Source organism: Lagenorhynchus albirostris, chromosome 16, assembly GCF_949774975.1.
Source record: "Lagenorhynchus albirostris chromosome 16, mLagAlb1.1, whole genome shotgun sequence".
Lineage (NCBI taxonomy): Eukaryota > Metazoa > Chordata > Mammalia > Artiodactyla > Delphinidae > Lagenorhynchus > Lagenorhynchus albirostris.
In genome coordinates this window covers 38126161-38149409 of record NC_083110.1, presented here as the reverse complement: position 1 = coordinate 38149409, position 23249 = coordinate 38126161, and the positions used below count along the sequence as shown (strand labels likewise).

At 45.3% G+C, this 23249-nt stretch overlaps 1 protein-coding gene across 2 annotated transcripts in view; it reads left to right on the top strand.

Annotated features, from left to right (window-relative positions):
• Positions 1–23249, top strand: part of VSTM4 (V-set and transmembrane domain containing 4) — an 86396-nt gene that overhangs the window by 31863 nt on the left and 31284 nt on the right. For both annotated transcript variants that reach the window (XR_009536105.1, XM_060126392.1), the window contains exon 5: positions 7923–7956. Coding sequence is in view for 1 of the 2 variants with exons in the window: in XM_060126392.1 (XP_059982375.1) it covers positions 7923–7956 (34 nt within the window). In the remaining variant the exon portion in view is untranslated. The remainder of the gene's footprint in view (positions 1–7922; positions 7957–23249) is intronic.

Sequence of the window (23249 nt, the reverse complement as noted above, 5' to 3'; positions counted from 1 at the left end):
CATCTGACCCATTCTCCTTGGAATTCGGCTCATGACAGCTGCTCAACAAATGGTGGGCAAATGGCTTTGTTTCCCAGCTGCTTTGTTCCCAGCTGTTGGAGTTTTCATGCCACACTGGCAGTCTCCAAGCCTGTTTTGCTCAAAAGGCACCTCTGCCTGGGCTCAGGGGCATGATAGAGAAATCTGCCTGGAGTGCAGGCCCTCTTAGGCCGTGGGGAGGAGCAGGAAAACAAAGTAACGTAGGCAGTTCAGGAGAAGTCCTTCTCCTCCAAAGCCAACAAGGCAGACTGGGACATAAGCTCCAGGCTTCCCACAGAGCCACTGAGAACCCAGATCTTAGCTGCCCTCGTGCCCCCGGGAGTGGGCTCCAGATGGCCTCGTGTGTGCCTGTGCACAGCGTCTGAAGCCCTGTGAGCTGTCAAGAGCTTTGCCTGAGCACCTGCTGTGGGCCAGACCCCTTGCTGGCCCCTCCACGTTCTCATGAGTCCTCACCACCAGCCCGAGTGACAGCCCATATTGCTCCCATTTGACAGAGGACACAGCTGGGGAGCTTGATCAAGTCCTGAAACGAGGGAGTGGCAGAGCCCAAGCCCAGCCCGATCCTCAGCCTCCGTGTTTCTGTTCAAGAAAACCTCAGCCATCTGGGGGCTGACGTTGCCGAGGAATTTTCCTTCAGCCTTCAATGCGGTTGTTGCTTAGGTCCTCCCCAGACAGCAGTTCACGGCTCCCGCAGCTCCTCGGGGGCTTGGCGTCCGTCTGGTACAACCGCTGCCCGCAGGCTGGCATCCTGTATCCCTGGCAGGACTGTGCATGTTAGGCCTGGCGTTAGCCTTCACCTGGACCTGAGAGGCTTAGAACAGCACTGCCCAAACCTTCAGGAACAGACTGCTCACCTGAGAACCTGCTCCAATGCAGATTCCGATTCAGAGCGTAAGGGCAGGCCCGACAGTCTGCATTTCTAATGAGAAGTGCAGGCAGTGCCACCCTGATGATGGGAGGCCTCACTCTGAGTAGCAAGGCCTTAGAACCAGTTCTTTTTCACTCTAGCCTACTCAGCGCTTCTCTTTACAATGAATATTTTGAAATGATCCCATTACTATCTTGAAATGAAACTCATAGATAAACTGTGCTCCCTGGATGCACAAAAATCAAATCAGGCCCAGACCCCCTTGTTATATAGACAGTTTCTGGGTTTCCTATGCAAGTGTGTGTTTGTTGGTCCTTCTGCATCCTCCTGCCTGCGTGGGAGCCACAGAGCACGCAGGTTTGCAGGCTCCTCACACACACGTGGGAAGCAGAGGACAGCCTGGCACCTGCTCTCCCGCCTGCTCGGCAAAATCTGTCTGAAAAGAGGATGTCAGAGTAGCTGTCTGCTCCTGATGTGATCTCCCGCTGAGCCCCTGAGACACACACACCCCATCCTGGAAGCCAGGGGACCTGAGGGCCAGTCCCCTTCTCTCTTACCTTCCTGCTGCCCTGCCCTCACCCTGTCCTCCTAGGGCGCTCATTGTTCATAGGGCTGGAGTTAATTGCACCACGTGTGACTTACTTTCTACTTTTCTCTGAGCTGTGGGTCTCCATCCCTAATCTTTGTGAGTGCCGGGGTGCCCGGAACTTCATCCCAGGGCCTCTGCAGCTCTGAGTCACCCTGGAATGCACCAATCCTGGTGGCGTTACTCTAGTGGATTTTCAAGCACACTGGTTTCAAAGGCCTTTGCTTCTTCCGGAATGAGTCCATACCTGCTGCTTTGGTGTGGCCCCAACAATCCCTCAGCCTTCCATGTTTGAGCTTTTAAAAGGACGGCTTTGAAGGCACACACAGCCAGAGGGAGAGGGGTCTAGCCCCTTTGTCTCGGCTCTCATGTTTGTCATGACTGCGTTTAGCTTGCACTCGATGTGCTAAAACCCTGGCTCCAAAGCCAGGCTCCGCACGGCTTGCTAGGCACCTACATCTGCCTGCCACATACTGGCTCTCTGCTTGCTTACCCGTGGTGATGGGATCGAAGGGCCTGTGATCTTTTCTCCCAGAAGTACAAGAAAGAGAGACCTGGGGCGCTGCCTCCCACTCACAGCCCCGCTTAGTGGAGGGAGGAGGCTGCCAGGTACGGAATGGGGTGGCTGTGGACAAGGTGTCCCTGGGACCTTGGGGAGGATGAAGGGCTCACCAGCCTGGCATCAGAGACGCTTGGACACTGGGACACCTCAGCATTAGCTCTCCCCTCCAAACACTTCTGAGACACAGGCTTGGTCATCAGAGCATGTGGGAAGGCTCGGTGAGCTCTCCTGGGCCCACTGCCCCATCAGAAGGGAGCCCGTCTCCCCGAGTGGGTTCTCGGAAGCCTCCCCAGTAGCTTCGTGAATAGAGCGCTGGACCTAGGGCCTGGATTCAAGCTCCTTTACTTGTAAAGCAGGTCTTCTCAGGCCCCAAATAAATGTCCTGAGCCCCAGGTGTCCTCACTGTGAAATGGGGATAAAAGTTACTCTGCCAGTCCTGGGCCTGGGCAGCTCCAGGGGCCACCTTCTTCTGTGTGTGCTCCACCTCTCCGGGTGGCATCCCTCCACTGTAGTCATGGTGATGGTGGCTCAGCCCTCCCGACGACTAGGGCAGATACACCTCCCCGTGCACTGTCCTGAGTAGAAATGCAAGGTGGGCTGTGCATGTAGTTGGACATTTTTTTTGTTTTAGTAGTCACATTTAAAAAGTAAAAAGATAACAGGTGACATTAATTTTAATCATTTTATTAAACCCAGTATATCTGAAATACCATTTCAACAAGCATCATCATAAAGATTCTGAAAGAGATATTTTACATTCCTTTTTTCATATGAAGGCTGAAATCCAGCAGGTCTTCTCAGGCCCCAAATACACATCCTGAGCCCCTAAGATTTCACAGTTCCAGCACATCGTATTCTGGACCAGTTACATTTCCCGTACTTGATAGCCACCCTAGCTCACGACTACCATACAGGACAGCATGACTCTAGATAGAGAACTTTATGCACTGGTGCTTTCACTGAACGGCTGTGGCCCTAAAATGCTCTTTGTACCAAGACAACAGGAGGTAGAAAACTTGGTTCTCCCCCTCCGCTTTCCACCTGGTGACTGAGGGAGACGGCTTTACCTGTCCTTGTAACTGTGCCGGCCTGGAAACGTGGTCAAGGCAGGGCTGCTTCCTGGAGGGGCTGGCCCTTGAGCTTGGCGTGGCGGGAGCACCCTGCTGCGCAGAGGAAACGGCTGGGGTAGGAAGAGGGCATCCCAGTCCTGACCCTCCCTCCAGAGAGACGCAGATGGTGCTTTTCCAGGCTGCAGGGCGCCTGCCTGTGCTGGGGCGGGAGGATGCTGGGAGAGCACCGTGCAAATGCACCGGGCCCTGTGCAGGGGATGCCACTGTGCTCACTGTGCGTGCAGAATGCTCTGTGAATGGAGCAGGAGTATCCACAGGACCTATCTCAGAGTCTCTGCAAGGCCTGGGGTTCTGAAGAAGGTGCAGGCAAGTTGGGGGGCAATGAGGGGGAAGGTCAGCCGTACCTCAGAGGCCCTAACACTGCTACAGAGCGTGATAGGAGGGGGGGCATGGCTGCCTCCACCCCAGATTAACCATAGTGGGGTAGGTAGTGGTGACAGGGACAGTCCCAGGTGGCATTGATGGCCTCCGGCCTGGACATGTCATCTGGGAGGTTTGGCCATGCGGTGGCCTCTGGGTGCAGCGTAGCCCTAGGCTACAAGGCAGAGGAATGGTGGCTCAGGACCTCGTGCTCACAAATGTCTTCCTATTGGAAGAGGTGAGAAAAACAGCCCTTTCTTTTAGAGTCCTCAAAGTCCTGAAGGTCACAAGTCACCACTTAAAAAACACCGTGTCCCGCGTTTTCATTTCTCTGTAGGTTGGTTGCCTTGCGTGGAGCCGGGAGCCTTTGGGTCAAGTGCCCTGGGTGCCAGGCTATGGCCTGTGGTGGAGACTGGCTCCAGAATTACCCTTCATCGCTCTTCTTCTCTTCCTGGTCTCACTGCCCCACTCTCCAGTGGGTTTCTTAGGATCACCTCCCACATAGACTCTGCACTTGAATCCCTGTCTTACAGGCTCTGCTTCTGGGAACCCCTAGCTAAGACAGGTGACACAGTTATGTAATCAGCAGTGATTATGCTATGCATATTTAAGGGAGATTCCAGGCAAGGTCTATTTCTCAGATGCCCATAATTCTTCCCCTTGGTGCCCAGGATCACTTTTGGCCCCTGGGCTGTCCCTCTTCATTAAAGGGACATCAGCCCTGCATTCACTGGGCTGAGACCTCATAAGCTTCAGTTGGCAAGTGCTGGCTAAGGTGCACGGCCTGTGCCTGGCACCGACTCTCCTCGCCAGGCTCCTGGCCCTTCTGAGTTAGTCCCCCGCCCCCATGGCCAATTACTAAGGAGCCCCCCAGCTGCTCTCCTGCTCCCTGGCTTCCTGATCTGCAGGCTACCTGCCTTACTGCCCCTGGACCGGACTTTCCCAAACAGGTCAGAGCATGGGGTTCTCTAGGGCCCAGTCCCGGCTCTGCCCTGCTCCAGCCCTGGGATAGGAGACCAGCTGTTTATCCTGGACACTACTTTTTTCATCTGTAGGAGCCCTAATACCAGCCGCCCAGTTCCTCTGAGAATGGTGTGGAGTAGTTACAAGAGGGCTCTGGAGTCAGGCTGCCCAGTTTTGTCCCTTCACAGGTGTGTTAGTTTGCTCGGGCTGCCATAGCAAAGCTTATAGGTGGCCATTGTCTCCCTGTGTCTTCACATGGTTTTCCCTCTGTGCATGTCTGTATCCCTCATCTCTTCTTATAAGGACACCAGCCCACCCTAATGACCTCATTTTAACTTACTCACTCCTTTAAAGGCCCTATCTCCAAATGCAGTCATATTTTGAGGTATTGGCCTTTAGGGCTTCAACATATAAATTTGGGAGGGGGTACAGCTCAGCCCATAATATTAGCTGTGTGACCTTGGGCAAGGCCGTTAACCTCTCTGTGCCTCAGTGTCCTCCACTGTAAAATAGGTATGATGACAAAGTTATTGTGAAGATTGAATTAGAGTACAAAGTTGTGGTCTTCAAACATTTTTGTTTGCATAGCCCCTAAAATCATTTAAAAATTTTTGCATCATTGAACGTTTTTTATTTTTGACATCTAAACTTTTTCATCATAAATATAAATTGTTGTAAAGGATGTAATTTCCAAGGCAAATATTGACATCTTAAAAAGAAATGGTTGGGGCTTCCGTGGTGGCACAGTGGTTGAGAGTCCGCCTGCCAATGCAGGGGACACAGGTTCGTGCCCCGGTCCGGGAGGATCCCACATGCCGCAGAGCGGCTGGGCCCGTGAGCGGTGGCTGCTGAGCCTGCACGTCCGGAGCCTGTACTCCGCAACGGGAGAGGCCACGACAGTGAGAGGCCTGTGTACCGCAAAAAAAAAAAAAAAAAAAAAAGAAATGGTTAAATCTTTCCTTTACATCTAAGTATCATGAACTTAACTACATCTGTTGATTTAAAAAGACTCCAAAACAAACGTTAGCCATTAGAAATTTTATATTGTCCCTTCTTCTCTTTGAATTTTTATCTTCAATCCACTTCCCCCACAAAATTTTATCCTATTTTCTTACATTTTTGTTTTGAAAGTTCTTTGTTGATCACTGATTATATTTCTCTGTAAAATAGTATGTGTATAAAAATTTAAATTAAGATTTAAAAAATTTCCTTATTCCACAAGTCTTTAGGTGCTAAATTTTTTTCCTGGATTGAGTTATCAGTAAATACTGCACAATTAGTAAAGATTTAGAAATGAATATAAAATTAATCAAAACCACATAAATACAAGTTTAGATAAATAATCATAAGAAGTAAAATTTTAATGGAAATGTATATTTATTGAAATGGATTTTTATTGTTACTTCCTATATTCTTGTATGAATTTGTAATAGAATTCAGCATCACTTCTATTCCTATATTTTTAAGAGATGTTAGCTCTGAAATACCTCGTTCAATATAAAAAGAGGCAGGAATGGATGAAGTTTCCTTATACCACTCAGTACTTTAAATTGCTTCTGAGTTTTATGTCAAAAGTCACAATGATCTATCATCGAAAATGATTTTAATACTCTACCAGCTGAGGACTGGATTCGGTCATATTTCAATCCTTGTTGAAAGCAAAATATTGGAACGCTTTCCTCTAGTGAAAAGTTTATTTGCCCAGTCATTGCTTTCTCAACACTGACACCAATATTTTAAATCATTTATTGATTCATTGGGGCCATTGATATGCCCACTGGCTTTTACCCCTAGGACAGGTCTCTGTAGTACAAGTCAGGATGGGTAAGAGGTATGCCTTGATTTTATGAAGTAGAAAGGGTGATGTAACAGGGAGGGAGGGAAAGGAATACAGCCAGACCTCAGGCAAGTTCCAGGGGAATGAATTCTAAGTAAAGAATACCATGGAAGGTGAGGATCCAGAAACAGATGTCCTTAAAACTATTCTTCCTAAGGGTGCCCAGGGGTACGCAAACCCCAGACTAAAGACCACTGATCTATATAATAAGCTTAGAATAGTGCCAGGAACATATGAAGTGTTCAGGAAGTATGAACTATGGTTTTATTATTATTGCATCTATAAATGATCCAGCATATAGTAGGTATTAAGTAAATGGAATGCAGAAAGAGTTCAGATACTATTAGGGGGTTGGACAAGATAAACCAAAAAAACCCCTCTAACGCTGATTCTGTCTTTCTGGTTTGGAGCCTGCATTGGTCACTTGCATCACAGATCACTTCAAGTGTAGGAGCTTGAAACAACAACTGTTTTATTTGCTCACAATTCTGCAGGTCAGCAAGTTGACCTGGGCTCAGCTGAGCGGTTCTTCTGGCCTCAGCTGGATCACTCATGCAGCTGCAGCCTGCTAGTGGGTCAGCTGGGGCCTGGCTCCTTTGGCGCCTCAGCTGGGATGACTTGTGTCTGTTTCATGTGGTCTCATCTTCCAGTAGGCTAGCCAGGCTTCTTCATGTGATAGCAGAAGAGTTCCCTGCAATGAGAGAGAGAGAGAGCGAGCGAGCGAGAGAGAGAGAGAGAGCTCACAAACCTCAGAGCACAGGGCCTTTTATGCTTCTGCTTGTGACTCATTGGCTAATATTTCACTGGCCAAAGCACATCATGTGGCCAAGCTCAGAGTCCGTGTGGGAGGGAGTTACACAAGGATGTGTATAGATATATTAATGTGTGATTCATTGGGGCCATTGATGTAACGCTCTACTACACAACTCCAGGGCCCTGTGGCTGTTTCAGCTTTACTTCTATTTGAGGTGAACTCAACGATGAGCTTAGAGTGGACACTTTTTAGGATAACTGCCTAGGTATTCTTATTTTTCCTCTGTAGCTAGAACACGGTTTTTCTGAAGGAGACCTACTATGGAGGATGTCATTGCAAAAAAAAAAAAAAAAAAGGCTGTTTGTTTCCCAGGACCTCCTCTTAGTCCTGGAAGAGCTTTGATCAGAGAATTAAAACCCATTTTATAGACAGGAGCGCCTAAGTGGAGAAAAGTTGCCCCCAGGAAGCCTTTCTCATGGCTAAGGCAGAGCTCAGAAGTTGGGTGACTCTATAACTCTAGGTTAGAACCCAATTCAACCTGGCTTGGCAAAAAAAATGAATTTGGGGGGTTATGTAACCAGGAAGCCTGAGGTATATGGCTTCATGCCTGGCTTGATCCAGGTATGGAACAATATCAAGTCACTGTGGTGTCCTTGCCATGACTCTGCTGTACTCACCCAAAGAGAAGTATAATAGCCCTGAGGGGTGGTTTGTGCCAACGTTTGGGCAATACCTGGCCACCTACATTTCCTAGGAATTCCTGGAGAATATATATCTAAAGTAGCATTTATTTACCATCTTCTATTTCTTTTTCCTTTCACAGTGAGACACTATTTGGTGAAATGCCCTCAGAACAGGTAGGAATATTTTCTTCTTGTTTTCAAGTAAAACTCTTTGCTATTTTATTTTCTTTTGATATTACCAAGAAATGGTTAAATTCATATCTTTACCTTAACGTCTGCATATTAGTTCAAAAATTGGCCTAAAATGTGTGTTCTGCATGCACTTGCATGTTTCCAGATTTCATGTTCTGACTGTCACCCTGAGAAGGGCCAGCAAACATGTGGCTCAGGCTGGCCCAACATACATGCTGGAGGAGGCTTGACACCTGCCCTTGAATGACTGTTCCCCTGTTTAGGAAGGAGCTGGCAGGTGGACTGAACCACTTTGATGCCTTTTGACCACAAACACTCCTGATCCCCTTCCACCAACGCCTGCTTGTCCTATGTCCTACTCTACAGAATGCGTCCATTAGTGATACATGTGCTAAGATGCTAGCCTTTTAGCTGATGGGACACACCTCACAGGTAACAATAGTTATGGAGTTACAGTAGATATTGCAAACTCATAGTATTTAAAAATTTGAGACTTCTGGTCCAGACAGGATGGATTAGATCAATTTCTCTCTGCTCTTCCCTGCTAATAAGCACAACTATCAATTCTGGAAATAATATAAGAGACAGACAAAGGAGGACTCTGAAAGGTAGTAAGAAGAAAATGATGAAAGACAAAGGCAAAGAGAAATATGTTAAAAGCAACCAGAGAGAAACAATGCATTACCTACAGGGAAACACAAATTTGAATGACAGTGCATATTTCATCTGAATCCGTGGAGGGCAGAAAGAAGCAGCCCATTTTTCAAATACTGCAAGAAAAGAAATGTCACCCACAAATTCTATATTCAGCAAAACTATCCTTTAGGAATGAAGGGGATATAAAGACATTCTCAGATGAAGGGAAACGAAAAGAATTTTTAGTTTCACTATCAGGCCTACTTTAAAAGAATGGCTAAAAGAAATTCTTGAAATAAAAGGAAATATCTTGACGCATTAGGAAAGAAGAAGGAAGAATTGAAAGAGCAGAAATATGGGTGCATAAGTAGACTATTCTTTTCTTCATGAGTTTAAAAAGTAATATTTGATGATTGAAACAAAAAATTATCAAACCATCTGATACTCAAGAAGAGCATTATGATATGTAAAAATGAGGAGGGTAAGTGACCTAAATAGAAATGAGATTTCCACACTTTACTTCAAGTGATAGAACATTTTTACCAGTGGGCTGTGGTGTCACATGTGTGTATTGCAATGCTCAAAGCAATTATTAAAGGATTATGAAAAGTACATTCAAAAACAGTATAGAATAATAAAGATAGAATCCTAAAATATGTTCAAGTAACATAAAGAAACAGAGGGATGAGAACTGCAGAAAACAGACAGAAAGCAAATAATAAAATGGCAGACTTAATTGCTGACATACTGTTTATCTTAAATGTAAGTGGTTTAAATACATCAGGTGACAGAAGCTGACAGAGTGGATTAAAAAAAAAAATGACCTAAATATATGCTCTTTACAAGGAACTCATTTCAAACACAGTGACATAGGAAGATTGCAATAGAAGGATGGAAAAAGATATACCGTGCAAACATTACCAAAAAATTCAAGAGTGGGCATACTAATACATGATAAAATAGACTTTAGAGCAAAGAAACTTACTAGAGATAAAGAGGGACATTAAATAATGATAAAAGGGTCAATCCACCAGGAAGACAAAGATCCTAAATGTGTACATATCAAATAGCAGAACCACAAAATGCCTAAAGCAAAAACTGAAAGAGCTGAAAGAAGAAATAGATAAGTCCACAATGATAATTGGCAACTTCAACATCCCCTCTCAGCAGTAGATAGACCAACTAGATAGAGAATTAGCAAGGATTTTGAAGACCTAAACAACACAGTCACCCAAGAGGACCAAATTGATACGTATCAAACACGCCAACCACCAACAGCAGAACACATGTTTTTCCATCCCCCATGCAACATTCACCATAAGATATGGCTTGTCTTAGACCAAATCCTGGGTTATAAAACAAATCCCAACAAATTTAAAATAATTAAAATCATATAAAATGTGTTCTCTGACTGCAGTGGAATCAAACCATAAAGCAGAAATAAAACAACAGCAAGAAAATCTCTAACCATGTGGAAATTAAACAACACACTTAAAAAAAAAAATCCATGGGTCAAAGAGGAAGTCTAGAAGGAAATAAAAAATACATAGGATTGACCAAAAATGAGAATAAACATAACAGAATATGTGGTATGCAGCTAAAGCTGTGCTAACAGTGAAATTTATAGTATTAAACGCTTACATTAGAAGAGATGAAAGCCCTCCAATCAACATTCTGAGGTCTCACCTCAGGAAATTAGGAAAAGAGCAAAATAAACCTGAAGCAAACAGAAGGAAGGAGGTAATAAAGATCAAAGCAGGAACTGATGAAATTGAAAACAGCAATGTGATAGAGAAAATCAATGAAACAAAAAGCTGTTTCTTAGGAAACCTTCGGGGAAAAAATGGGTAACGTGTACATAGGATCTCTCTGCTTTATTTCTTGTGACTGTATGTGCATGTCCAATTACCTCTGTTAAAGTTTCAGTTAACAATTGTATTTGATATCTCTGGGGGATCCTGTTTACAGTCCCAACAGTCCCTATACTGGACTGCTTTGTGTTCCTGCTATTGAGTTTGGGATCCTCAGAAATCCTGTTACTCATATCAAAATGCAAAGTTATTTTATTGAGAGCTTACCGTCTACCAGGTACTGTTCTAGGAGCTTGGGAAGCAGCAGTGAAGTAAAGAGACAGAAATCCCTGCCTTCATGAGTGCAAATGTATGTGTATATGTCCCCAGGAGAGATGTCTGAGTATGGTTGAGTGAGGGGATTAGCAAGTCCTCTCCCCCAAAAAGCAACTATAAATCTTAACAAAATTGACAAAAGTAACCATTTTAGAACTTTGGAAAGACCAGAGGTATATATTAACCTGAGAGGCTTTTCTACTTGAAAAACTGCTGAACTGCTGAGAGGAACAGTGGTACCCTGTGGAGTTTTGGCCTTGGGCAGCTCTGATATTCTCCCCTCCCAGCTTGGCTGGTGAGGAGATTTTTTTATGGCAGGAAATGCTGGGAGGACCATCAGCCTCTCTATTGTGGTAGAAGGGGGCTCACTTGACTTGGAGCAGTGTGCAAAGCCCACGTTCAGCAGTGTTGGCAGTGGAAGTGGCAGTCTTAGCGGTATTGAGCAGGGAGGCCCAGTGGTTCTGCTAGCCTGAGGTTTGGGTCACAGTTGGGTCAAGCATATCTCTGGCTGAGACAACATGCATGTGCAGAGGAGAGTGGAGGGCACCCAAAGGATAGAAAAAGATACACCATGCAAGTAGGAACAATAAGAGAGGTGGTAGCTAAGTTAATAAGACATACTTTAAGACAAGAAATATTACTAGAGACAAAGAAAGAAGTTTTATAATTATAAAAGATCAACATATGAGGATAATTTAACACATTGTATTGGACCAAACAGCAGAGCTTCAACATACATGAAGCAAAAACAGAAAATTAAAAGATGAAAATTTTCAATTATTCTAGAGTAATAGCTGGAAATTTCAATGCTCCACTCTCAATAATTGATAGAATACTGAGAGAGAAAATCAACCAGGACACAGAAGATGAAGCAGTTTTACCTGACAAATAAGAATGCTTTACCCAGTGACTGCATAATGTATTCTTTTCAAGTTTATTTGGCACATTCTCCAGGATAGGCCATATGCTAGGCCATAAAACAAATCTTTATAAAATTAGTATTTTATTTATGTAAGAAATCATAAGAAGTCTGTTCTCTGACCACAACAGAATTAAATAGAAATTAGTGACAGAAAGAAATCTGGGAAATTCCTAAATGTTTTGAATTTCAAACAACATACTTTTAAATAATATGTGGGTCAAAGAAGAAATCAAAAGAAAAATTAGAAAATATTTTGAATTAAATAAAAATGAAAACACAGCATATCAAAACTTATAGGATGCAGCAAAAGTAGTGCTTAGAGAAAAATTTATGGCCTTTAAATGCCTATATCAGACAAGAAGAAGGGTCTAAAATCAATAGAAGCTTTCACCATAAGAAACTAGAAAAAGAAGGGTAAGTGAAATCCAAAGTAAGCAGAAGAAAGGTTATAATAGAGATTAGAACAGAAATCAATGGCATGGAAAACACACACACACACACAAAGAAGTATCAATGAAACCAAAAGTTTGTTCTTTGAAAAGATCAATGGACTTGCCAAACCTTAAGTTAGACTGTCCGTGAAAATAAAAAAGAGAGAGAGAAAATAACCAATTACCAAAATTAGGAAAGGAAAAAGGAATCACTACAAACCCTACAAAAATTAAAAAGTTATAATCCTGATAATTCAGGTTTATTCTAACAAATTAGACAACATAAATGAAAAATTCCTAGAAAAACACAAATTTCCAAAACTGATTGAAAAAGAAAGCTATAGTCTGAATAAACCTATAATAAGTCCAGAAGTTAAATTGTTAGCTAAAAAGTTTCCAGCCACAAAAAGCCTAGGCCCACCTTGCTTTACTGGTGAAGCATACCAAGTATTAAAGGAAAATAAGAATACCAACCCCTCACAAAGTCTTTCCAAAAAGTTGAGAAAGCATAGTCTTTTCAACAAATGATGCTAGGACAAAATATATAAAGAACACTTACAACTCAATAATAACATGATAAATAACAATTAAAAATGGATAAAGAAGACATACAGATGGCCAACAGGCATATGAAAATATGCTCAGCATCATTAATCATCAGAGAAATGCAAATTAATCCACAATGAGATATCATCTCATACCTGTCAGAATGGCTAGAATAAAAAATAACACAAATAACAAATGTTGGCAAGGATGTAGAGAGAAGGGAACCCCCATACACTGTTGGTGGGGAGGTAAGTCGGTATAGCTACTGTGGGAAACAGTGTGGAGGTTTCTCAAAAAACTAAAATAGAGCTACCTCATGACCCAGCAATTCCACTCCTGGGTATATATTCGAAAAAAACAAAAACACTAATTTGAAAAGATACATGCACCCCTATGTTCATAACAGCACTATTTAGGATTGCCAAGATATGGAAGCAACCTAAGTGTCCATCAACAGATGAGTGGATAAAGAAGATGTGGTATATATATACAATGGAATACTACTCAGACATAAAAAAGAATGAAATTTTGCCATTTGCAGCAACATGGATGGACTTGGAGGGTATTATGCTAAGTGAAACAAGCCAGACAGAGAAAGACAAATACTGTGTGATATCACTTATACGTGGAATCTAAAAAACCAGTAAATATAATAAAAAAGGAACAGACTCACAGATATAGAGAACAAACTGGTAGTTACCGGTGGGGAGAGGGAAGAGGATTAAGAGGTACAAATTGCTATGTATAAAATAAATAAGGTACAAGGATATATGGTGCAACACAGGGAATATAGCCAGTATTTTATAATAACTATAAATGGAGTATAACCTTAAAAAATTGTGAATCACCTTGTTGTACACCTGAAACTTACATAATATTGTACAGCAGCTATACCTCAATTTAAAAAAATGGCCAAAAAAGGCTTGAATAGATATTTCCCTAAAGAAGATACATAAATGGCTCGCAAGTTCATGAAAATATGTTCAATATGATTAGTCATTAGAGAAGTGTGAATAAAACCAAAACGTGGTGCCACTAAACACCCACTACAATGGCTATCGTAGAAAGATAGACAATGTCAAGTGTTGGCCATGTTGTGGTGAAACTGGAACTCTGTACATTGCTGGTGGGAATGTAAAATGGTGTAGCCATTTTGGAGAAACAGTTTGGTGATTTCTTAAAACATTAAACATAGACTTAACCATATGACCCAGCAGTTTCACTGGTAGGAATCTACCCAGGAGAATGAAAACATATGTCCACACAAATACATGCATGCAGCTTTTCATAGCTGCTTTATTCATAATCACCAGAAGCTGGAAACAATCTAAATACATCCATCAACTGGTGAATGGATAAACAAAATTTAGTAGTTCATTCACTGGAATACGATTTGATAATAAAAAGTAAGAAACTGCTGATCTATGCTACCACAGCGGTGAACCTCAAAAACGTTGTACTAAGTCAACTAAGCCAGATGCAAAAAATTACATATTGTGTGATTCCACTTATTTGAAATGTCCTGAAAAGGGACATTTATAGAGTCAGAAAGTAGATTAGTAGTTGCTTAGGGCTGAATAGGGATTAACTATAAATAACTATTTATTTATAGTTTTGGGGGGTGACAGGGATGTTCTAAAGCTGTATTGTGGTGATGGTTGCACAACTTTATAAATCTACTAAAATTATTGAATTGTACACTTATGATCAGTGAATTTTATGGGGAGTAAATTATGCTTCAGTAAAGCAGTTTGTTTCTTTTTTAAAGCATATGCCCCGAAAAGGCTCCAAGGGCCAGCATTTCAGGTGTGGGGGAAGGTCATGGCTCAGGTGATCAGAGGCTGTGGAGGGACCAGCCCGCCAGTGTTTCTCAGGATCTGCATGCTGTGGTCTAGCATCTGGCCTTACATTCTCAGCAAGCGGTGCGGGAGTTTGGGCTCCACTTCCTTCCATTCCCTGGCCTTCCCCTGCAGTTGCACCTATTCAGAGCTGGTGCTGAGGCTGGAAGTACAGCGAAGATGTCACCCCAGCCTGGTGGGCATTAGAGTTTGGTCTCCCCCAGCCCTGCGATGCCTGCCAGAGGTCAGAGATGACCACAGAGTCCCGCTTAAATGCTGCTACCCGCTGGTGCTGTCAGTGAAACTGGTTGGGCTCCTGAGTTGAGCGCCCCCTGTTGGCGTATCTCCTGTTGGGCCAGCCCACAGATCTGCCTCTGGAAAAGCCTGCCTCTTCTAGTCCACTGCACCCCAGGACCCTGCAGGGGCCAGGTCTGCCCCCATGAACCTGGTAGCGGGTGCCCTTCTGACTTGCATTCATCTTTCTATTAGAACCTCATGCTGATTTGACCTAGTGCAGCCCATTCCCTGCCACGGGGCCTCACTTGTGAACTGGTCCATCCTTGCCATTTTAACTGGCCTTGACCTGAATTGTTCTCTACCTCTGCAGCCCAGGCATTTTTTTGTTTGTTCCGTCCCTGTTGTGCTAGAGGGCTCCCAGATCCTGGCTCCTTCATCTGTGCTATGGCAGTGGGCAGCCGGGCCCTGGAGTCTCAAGCTGTGATCGGGACAAATGTCCTTCCCTGTCCTCTGACCACTTCCTCCTAAGGGAGAATGGGCAGAGGACACAGGACCAGGACAAGATGCCAGGAACAGAAACCCTCAGGCAGGGGAGGGACCCTCAGGAAGAGGCCACATGCTGGCGCTGAGGCTGTGGTCACTGAGACAGGGACCTTGCCAAGTGACTGGGGCAGAACCCGGGGACTCTAGGGACTTCCATGACTTATTGAGAGAAGCTCAAACGGAAGGAAAACAAGTCTCATCTCGAATGTGTGTCATCCTTGAAGTCGGAAGTTGCCGTTTCTTGGGAGGGGCGGCCTTGACCTTTGGGGCTGGGGACAGTTCCTTTCTGATGGCAGAGTGCTGTCTCCCGGAGCAGAGACCCAGGCCTTAGTGAGCGTCTCAGGATTCTGCAAGATTTTAAGCGTGCCCTCCCTGGGGAAAGCAACTCAACTGGTACGTATGAAACTGTACCCCAGAGTCCTGGAAAACCAGATTTTAGTTGAAATGCCACCAATTTCATAGAGTTATAATGTGTTTTCATACCATGATACCTCCTCAGTGCACTCAGGTGCCTTTCTTCAAGTACAAGAAAATTGTCAAGAGGGTGGACGGGGGCACCTAAAAGGCAATTCGCAGCCAGTACGTTTCCTGACCTTTTGCTTGACCTCTTCTTATGGGTTTGAGATACTAAATTTTTGCAAATGGGAGCAATTAAAATGGACATTGTGTCACTGATGCAGTTACAGCTGATGCAGTTACAGCTGATGCAGTTACAGCTGAAGTTGTGTAAGCTTTCTTCATGTTTTCTGGCGCACACACTTTCTCAAGGATAAAGAGTCAGGGCCATAGACTATTTACATGTTGGATAAATTACAGGCACAGTTTTACTGTACTTTATGAGCTTAGTTTAAAGCATTTTTCAGTCTTTTCTGAACGATCAGAGATTTTTAAACATACTCCCACAGTCGAAGTATGAGATTTAATAAGTGATTTGTTCAGGATTTAGAGTGAAGGCAGAGATGTGATTTCAAAGAGAATATGAAGATATATGCTCAGAACTAAGATATGTAACTACTTGCTTCATTTGTATAATATTGAATAGTAGCAGTGTTATAAAACATTTATTCCTTCTGTGAAAGGCAATCTGCTGTGATGGTTAAAGATTCTGTGGCCAGGCTGCCTCAGTTCACATCTGGGCTCTGCCACTGATTGCTGTGTGCCTTTAGATAATTTTTCAACCTCTCTGATAAAATGAGGGCAATAATTGTCCTAGCATATAGTGTGTTGGGAGGATTTCATGAGTTAGTCTGTATGAAGTGCTTCCAACAGGTAAATGGTGAGCTCTATGCAAATGGTTCTGTTATTATTCAGTCAGTACTTACGATTGATTCTTCTGTAAGCCTGTAAGGCCCATAGAACAAGGATGAAATAACACACAGCCCATGCCCTGAGGTCTGCCTCTAGTGGGAGACCCAGAGAAACAAGACCGTGGCAGCACCCGTGGGATGCCCACGGAGCTGTCACGGACACCCAGAGGAGGTGCTCCTAACCCTGTCCCAGGGGTCTGTGGGTGGTAGGGAAGGCTTCCTGGGGGTGAAATCTGGGCCAAGTCTTGAAGGGTGAGTTAGAACATTACAGGAGAAGAGGGTTGGGGGAGGGCAGCACACAGAACTGGGGAGAGAAAAGCACAGCGGATGAAGGGATTTAGTCCATGGAGGTGAGGAACCCTGGAGATTCAGGGCAGAGCAGCAGGGAGGTGAGGCTGGAGTTGGTGGCAGGGCCAGATGCCAGGGGATGGCAGTCATGATAGTAATAACAATAACGGAGCCACACTGTTATTAAATGCCGTGCCCATCTTCTTCCCGCCTCACAACAACCCCATGAGTGGGTGCTGTGATTATCTCCATGCTATAGATGAGAAACCAATACAAAAAGTGTCGATGTTGGTGAGGTCTCCTGGCCAGTGAGAGGAAGAACAGCGAGGGCTGCCAGCCCAGGCCACCTGGCTCCAGGGCTCACACATTAGCATAGGTGTGCTGGGAAGCTTGGATCTGACTGTGAGAGCTTTGGTGTTGGCATTCACACAAATGAACAAGAAGTAGATGCTGCAGAAATGTTAAGGCAGTGGAAGGAGAAGCGGGAAGGGTTTGGCTATCAATGCTGGGGGTGGCTGCAGCTTCCCTGCATCCCTTGACTTTGAAAAGTGCATCCCTCTGGTCATAGGCATGGATTTGTGGGTGTCTGAGCCTCTGTCCGCATTCAGCTGAGCAAGCAAGGGGGCGAGGGCAGGGATAGCAGATTTGGGTGTGTGTCTCCTGACCTTCCTCCTGCATCCCTGACATCACTGCTGTGCAGTCTTATCCTCGCCCCACCCCAGGGCTCAGGCTCAGCTCCCTCCTTCCAGAGCCCTAGGCAGAGGCAGGCATGAGGAGGACAGGCCTGTGTGATGGGACCCGGTTGTTATTCCTGGAATAACGTGACAAACATCTACCTGGTTTTAGTGTCAGTTTGAGCTGTGCCACTCAGCAGCTTGTGCCAGTCACTCAGCTTCTCTGGGAATATTTCACCCTCCACAAAATGGGCACAAACCTGCCTCTGTCCCTGTGGCTCAGGGTCGTTGTGAGTATTCAGTGAGATAATACCGGCTGTGGGCTAATTCCTCATGGTTACTCAGGGAGTGCCCGTGTACCTCTGCAGCCGAACACTTTATGGGATTTACTTCTGATCCTCATAAAAACCCTGCAAGGTACAAATTAATCTCCCCAGATTAAGAATATGAATAAAACTGCCAACTCTTAGATGAAGAGCTAGCCCTCTCTACTATTTACGGACCCTTTGATTCCAGGTAACAGAAAAGCCAGCTCAGATGGTCTTACCCAGGAAGGGACTTGGCTGGCTCACCTGACCGGAGATGCTGCAGTGGGTGGGCTTTGCTCCGGGGGGCACAGGGGCCTTAGGGCAGTGGCTTCTGCTCCCAGCCCTTCTCTGGGCAGTGCTGCCTCCAGGCTTTGATGTGTCCTCAGGCCAGGCCAGCTCCCCTTGGGAAGGGAACGATGGCAGCACGTGCTTTCACCCCTGGCCTCATGAAGGAGTCATCTTGCTTCCTAATGAACAAACACAACTGAACTCACTGTTATGGGACCAACCTGAACCAAGCACTAAGGCCAGAGGGTAAAACTGTGCCGAGCAGGGGGTGGGGGTCAGTGCCACCCAAACATGTGCCTTCAGCCCTAGGGGGCAGGGAGTGGATGCTGAGCAGGTAATCCCAGGGACCTCTCCTTGCTTTTATTCTTATGACCTAAGACCAACACTACATAGAACCGCTAAATTTTGGGTGGCCCAAAAGGTTCGTTCGGTTTTTTCCGTAAGATGGCACTAGTAGCACTTAGTTGTCTTTAACTTCATTCGAGACAATTTTGTTAGATCGTATGTGACAGCTGTCATATCAACGTGCATTTAAAAAAAGATATCGGGCTTCCCTGGTGGCGCAGTGGTTGAGAGTCCGCCTGCCGATGCAGGGGACATGGGTTCGTGCCCCGGTCCGGGAAGATCCCACATGCCGCAGAGCGGCTGGGCTGGTGAGCCATGGCCGCTGAGCCTGCGCGTCCGGAGCCTGTGCTCCGCAACGGGAGAGGCCACAACAGTGATAGGCCTGCGTACCACAAAAAAAAAAAAAAAAAAAGATATCAAAATTGGTGGATTTTTGTGAAGCCTTTTTAATATTGAAGTTGGAAGCAAAAAAGCAACATTTTTGGCATATTACACTTTATTATTTCAAGAAAGGTAAGAACACAACCGAAATGCACAAGAAGATTTGTGCAGTGTATGGAGAAGGTGCTGTGACTGATCGAATATGTCAAAAGTGGTTTGTGAAGTTTCGTGCTGGAGATTTCTCACTGGACGATGCTCCACGGTCAGGTAGACCAGCTGACGTTGATAGCGATCAAATCAAATAATAATAATCAAATAAATAACAATAATTAAGAACAATCAACATTATACCACGTGGGAGACAGCCGACGTACTCAAAATATCCAAATCAAGGGTTGAAAATCATTTGCGCCAGCTTGGTTATGTGAATCGCTTTGATGTTTGGGTTCCACGTAAGTTAAGGGAAAAAAACCTTCCTGACCATATTTCCACGTTCGATTCTCCACTGAAACATCATGAAAACGTTCTGTTTTTAAAACACATTGTAACACATTGTAACACCTTGTTGCTGTACAACAAGGTGGAACCGATGAGATCATGGGGCAAGCGAAATGAACCACCGCCAACCACACAAAAGGCCGGTCTTCATCCAAAGAAGGTGATGTTGTGTATATGGTGGGATTGGAAGGGAGTCCTCTATTATGAGCTCCTTCCAGAAAACCAAACGATTATTTCCAACAAGGACTGCTCCCAATTAGACCAACTGAAAGTGGCACTCGACGAAAAGCAACCAGAATTAGTCAACAGAAAACGCATAATCTTCCGTCAGGATAATGCAAGACTGCATGTTTCTTTGGTGACCAGGCAAAAACTGTTACAGCTTGGCTGGAAAGTTCTGATTCATCTGCTGTATTCACCAGACATTGCACCTTCAGATTTCCATTTACTTTACAAAATCATCTTAATGGAAAAAATTTCAATTCCCTGGAAGACTGTAAAAGGCACCTGGGACAGTTTTTTGCTCAGAAAGATAAAAAGTTTTGAGAAAACCATAATTCAAAAAGAGACATGTACCACAATGTTCATTGCAGCACTATTTACAATAGCCAGGACATGGAAGCAACCTAAGTGTCCATCTACAGATGAATGGATAAAGAAGATGTGGCACAATGGAATATTACAATGGAATATTACTCAGCCATAAAAAGAAATGAAATTGAGTTATTTGTAGTGAGGTGGATGGACCTAGAGTCTGTCATACAGAGTGAAGTAAGTCAGAAAGAGAAAAACAAATACAATATGCTAATACATATATATGGAATCTAAAAATAAAAATGGTTCTGATGAACCTAGGGGCAGGACAGGAATAAAGATGCAGACATAGAGAATGGACTTGAAGACACGGGGAGGGGGAAGGGTAAGCTGGGACAAAGTGAGAGAGTGGCATGGACATACGTACACTACCAAATGTAAAATAGCTAGTGGGAAGCAGCCGCATAGCACAGGGAGATCAGCTCGGTGCTTTGTGACCACCTAGAAGGGTGGGATAGGGAGGGTGGGAGGGACGCACAAGACGGAGGGGATATGGGGATATATGTATACGTACAGCTGATTCACTCTGTTATACAGCAGAAATTAACACAACACTGTAAAGCAATTATACTCCAATAAGGATGTTAAGAAAAAAAAAGTTTTGGGAAGATGGAATTATGAATTTGCCTGAAAAATGGCAGAAGGTAGTGGAACAAAAGGGTGAATACGTTTTTCACTAAAGTTCTTGGTGAAAATGAAAAATGTGTCTTTTATTTTTACTTACAAAACTGAAGGCACTTTTTGGCCCACCCAATATTAAGGAAGCACCTCCTGACCTTACCAGTTAGTGTTCAGAGATTTCAAACTTACAGACTAAACCACCTCCAAGCCTTTGTGCAGACTCTGTGAAACTGGCAGGGACCAGGAAGGACGAGCGCTCACGGTGAGGCCCGGCAGAACCTCTGAGGTGATGTAAACCGTTTATGATGAAAGGCCATGGGGAGGCTGTGGACAGGGAGGTGCCTTGGCAGCTGCCTCACGAAGGAGCAGCTTTTATCCTGGTGCTCTTCACAAAATGCCATACATAGGATGAAAGCAGCAGAAAGTAATGCATCAGGACGCCCGGGGTCTGCAGGTCCTTTCTAGGTGCGCCCGCTCTGGCGCAGGTTTCTGAGAACCCTGCCATGTCCGTCCAGTCCCCATTCAAGAACTCGGACAGCAGATTCCATAATAATGATGATCATAATGCTGGTAAGATAGTCATAGGTGACACAACGTACCAGATGCAGTTCTACGTGCTTGACACGTGTTACTCATTTATGAGAAAGAGCCATCTCAAGGGAGGCACCATTCGTCTGCCTCGAAAGTGAAGTTCTGTAACTTGTACGCAGCTCCTTGGCACGTGCTGTTGATTGACCTCATGTGGCAAGGAAAGCCCGTGGAGCACTTTCAAAAGCCTAGAGCGAGATGTCAGGAAATTCGCCCTATTTGCACTAGTCCTTGGCCTTTATCAATGGCAGCTACCTTGGGCGGGGGACCTGTCATTGTAAACGACAGTGAGATGCTAACATAGTTGTTGAGACCTGCGTTCCTCCTGCAAGATTCCACACTTGACATTGCAAGGTACAAGGTTATAGGGTGATGAGTGTGTTGCGGGCAGTCTTGGAAAGGCAGCCTGGAGCTGCTCGGAGAGGAACTGAGGAAGCCCTCTGGGGGTCCTGGTGAGTTCTCACGGTCTGAACTGAGGTGTGCAGGCTGGAGGAAAGGAAGCACATGGACACTTCGGAAGGTAAAATGAATCAACGGAAACACTGACTTTCAAAGCTGGTGTGGGAGCGGGAAGGGTTCAGGGAGGGCAGGCCCAGAAGGATGCTGGCAGGGCCAGATTGGCACATCTTCCTCAGCCCTGCTCGTGGAGGGCTTTCTGGGTCGGGATCTTTTGCCCGACAGACCACACTTGGCATCCCAGCCATCCCAGTTCAGGCCACACTGAATCCCTCTGTAGCATGTGACGGACAGCTTTCTGCCAGGATGAGGATCCTCTGCTCATTCAACTGGAAACGGGGTTGAACAGACCCCAAGGGGGCATAGTTCATATGTGGAGGCACCGAGCTTGTCCTGGATCCAGGGAAACACCAGGCACCTGGGGGATGAAGGCTGGGTGTCTGAATGCTCCTCGGTGGGAACAGTTAACTGCTCCTCTGGTGTGTCCCAGTGAGGCAGCTATTTGATGGAGGGGTGGCACTCCTTATGCACAGGCGCTGTGTGGTTCGGTATGAGGGCGCGTTGAGCTCACATTCACTTATGAAAGCAAGGTGTGCCTGGGTGTTTGGTTCTTCATTTTAAAAATGTTCCTTGGTGGGGTCCTCTCAGTTTATACTATTTTTTTTTTTCTGCTCCCAGACACACTTCGTTGTAGAGGCACAGAATTTCCACATGGCTGGCCTGGCCACACCCACCTCCTTTGGGCCGCTGATACTGTTTATTTCAGACAATCCCAGGGACAGGCATGTGCTCCCCTCCTTCTCTGCCCAATCTTGGGCCAGGATGGCCCTTGGTCTTGGGCACCAGTCACTGCTCCTGCCTCCAGGACCCTAGCATTCAGGATGGCCCCTCTTCCTCCCACCAGGGCAGGGCTTCGAGCAGCTGTAACAGTCCTGGATCTAGTATAGACTGAAAGTGCAGTGGAATGCTGATGTCGCCTTCCGGTACCTTTTTGGGGAGCTGGCTTAAGCCTAGAGCAGCCATTGTAGATCTGGCTTGATTGGCCTTCTTCCTTCCCTAGTTCTCTTGTTCTCTGTTGTCTGGGCTGGGCTCAGAGTCCTAGCTTCAGGGCCAAGGAGGCAGGTCCACCCGGATCAGATCCCAGATCTCCTGCCTGGACCTCTCTGAGGCTTAATTTTCCCATCTGGGCGGGTCAGAGATTATGGATATCAGGCACTTTTCACAGTGCTTTGCATAGGGTAGACAGACATAGCTCTTATTAACTTTAGCTTCTGCAAAATATGATTGCTCACAATTTGTTCAGTGTCTGGTAAAATCCAGGTTGCCTGCTTTACCTAGTGTCCTGGAGTGGCCACCCATTGCTCAGGGGTTCAGCCTTTCTCTACGCCCTGCTCGCCTGCTCTGTCCTGCTTGGCACTTGTACAGCACTGCTACGTCTGTGGCTCTAGGAGGGTGCACTGTGCTCCCTTGGCAGAAAGATTTTCTGATCAAGGTTTAAGTTGAAGTTTGTGCTTCCCCTCAGGGCCAAGACATGGCATCATGAGATACCCAAGTAGCAAAATTGTTTTCCCTGGGTAACACCATGACATGCCCCTACCCCCCTACTGCATCTACACGCTGGAGATTAGGGTCCATGCTGTTTAGCCAT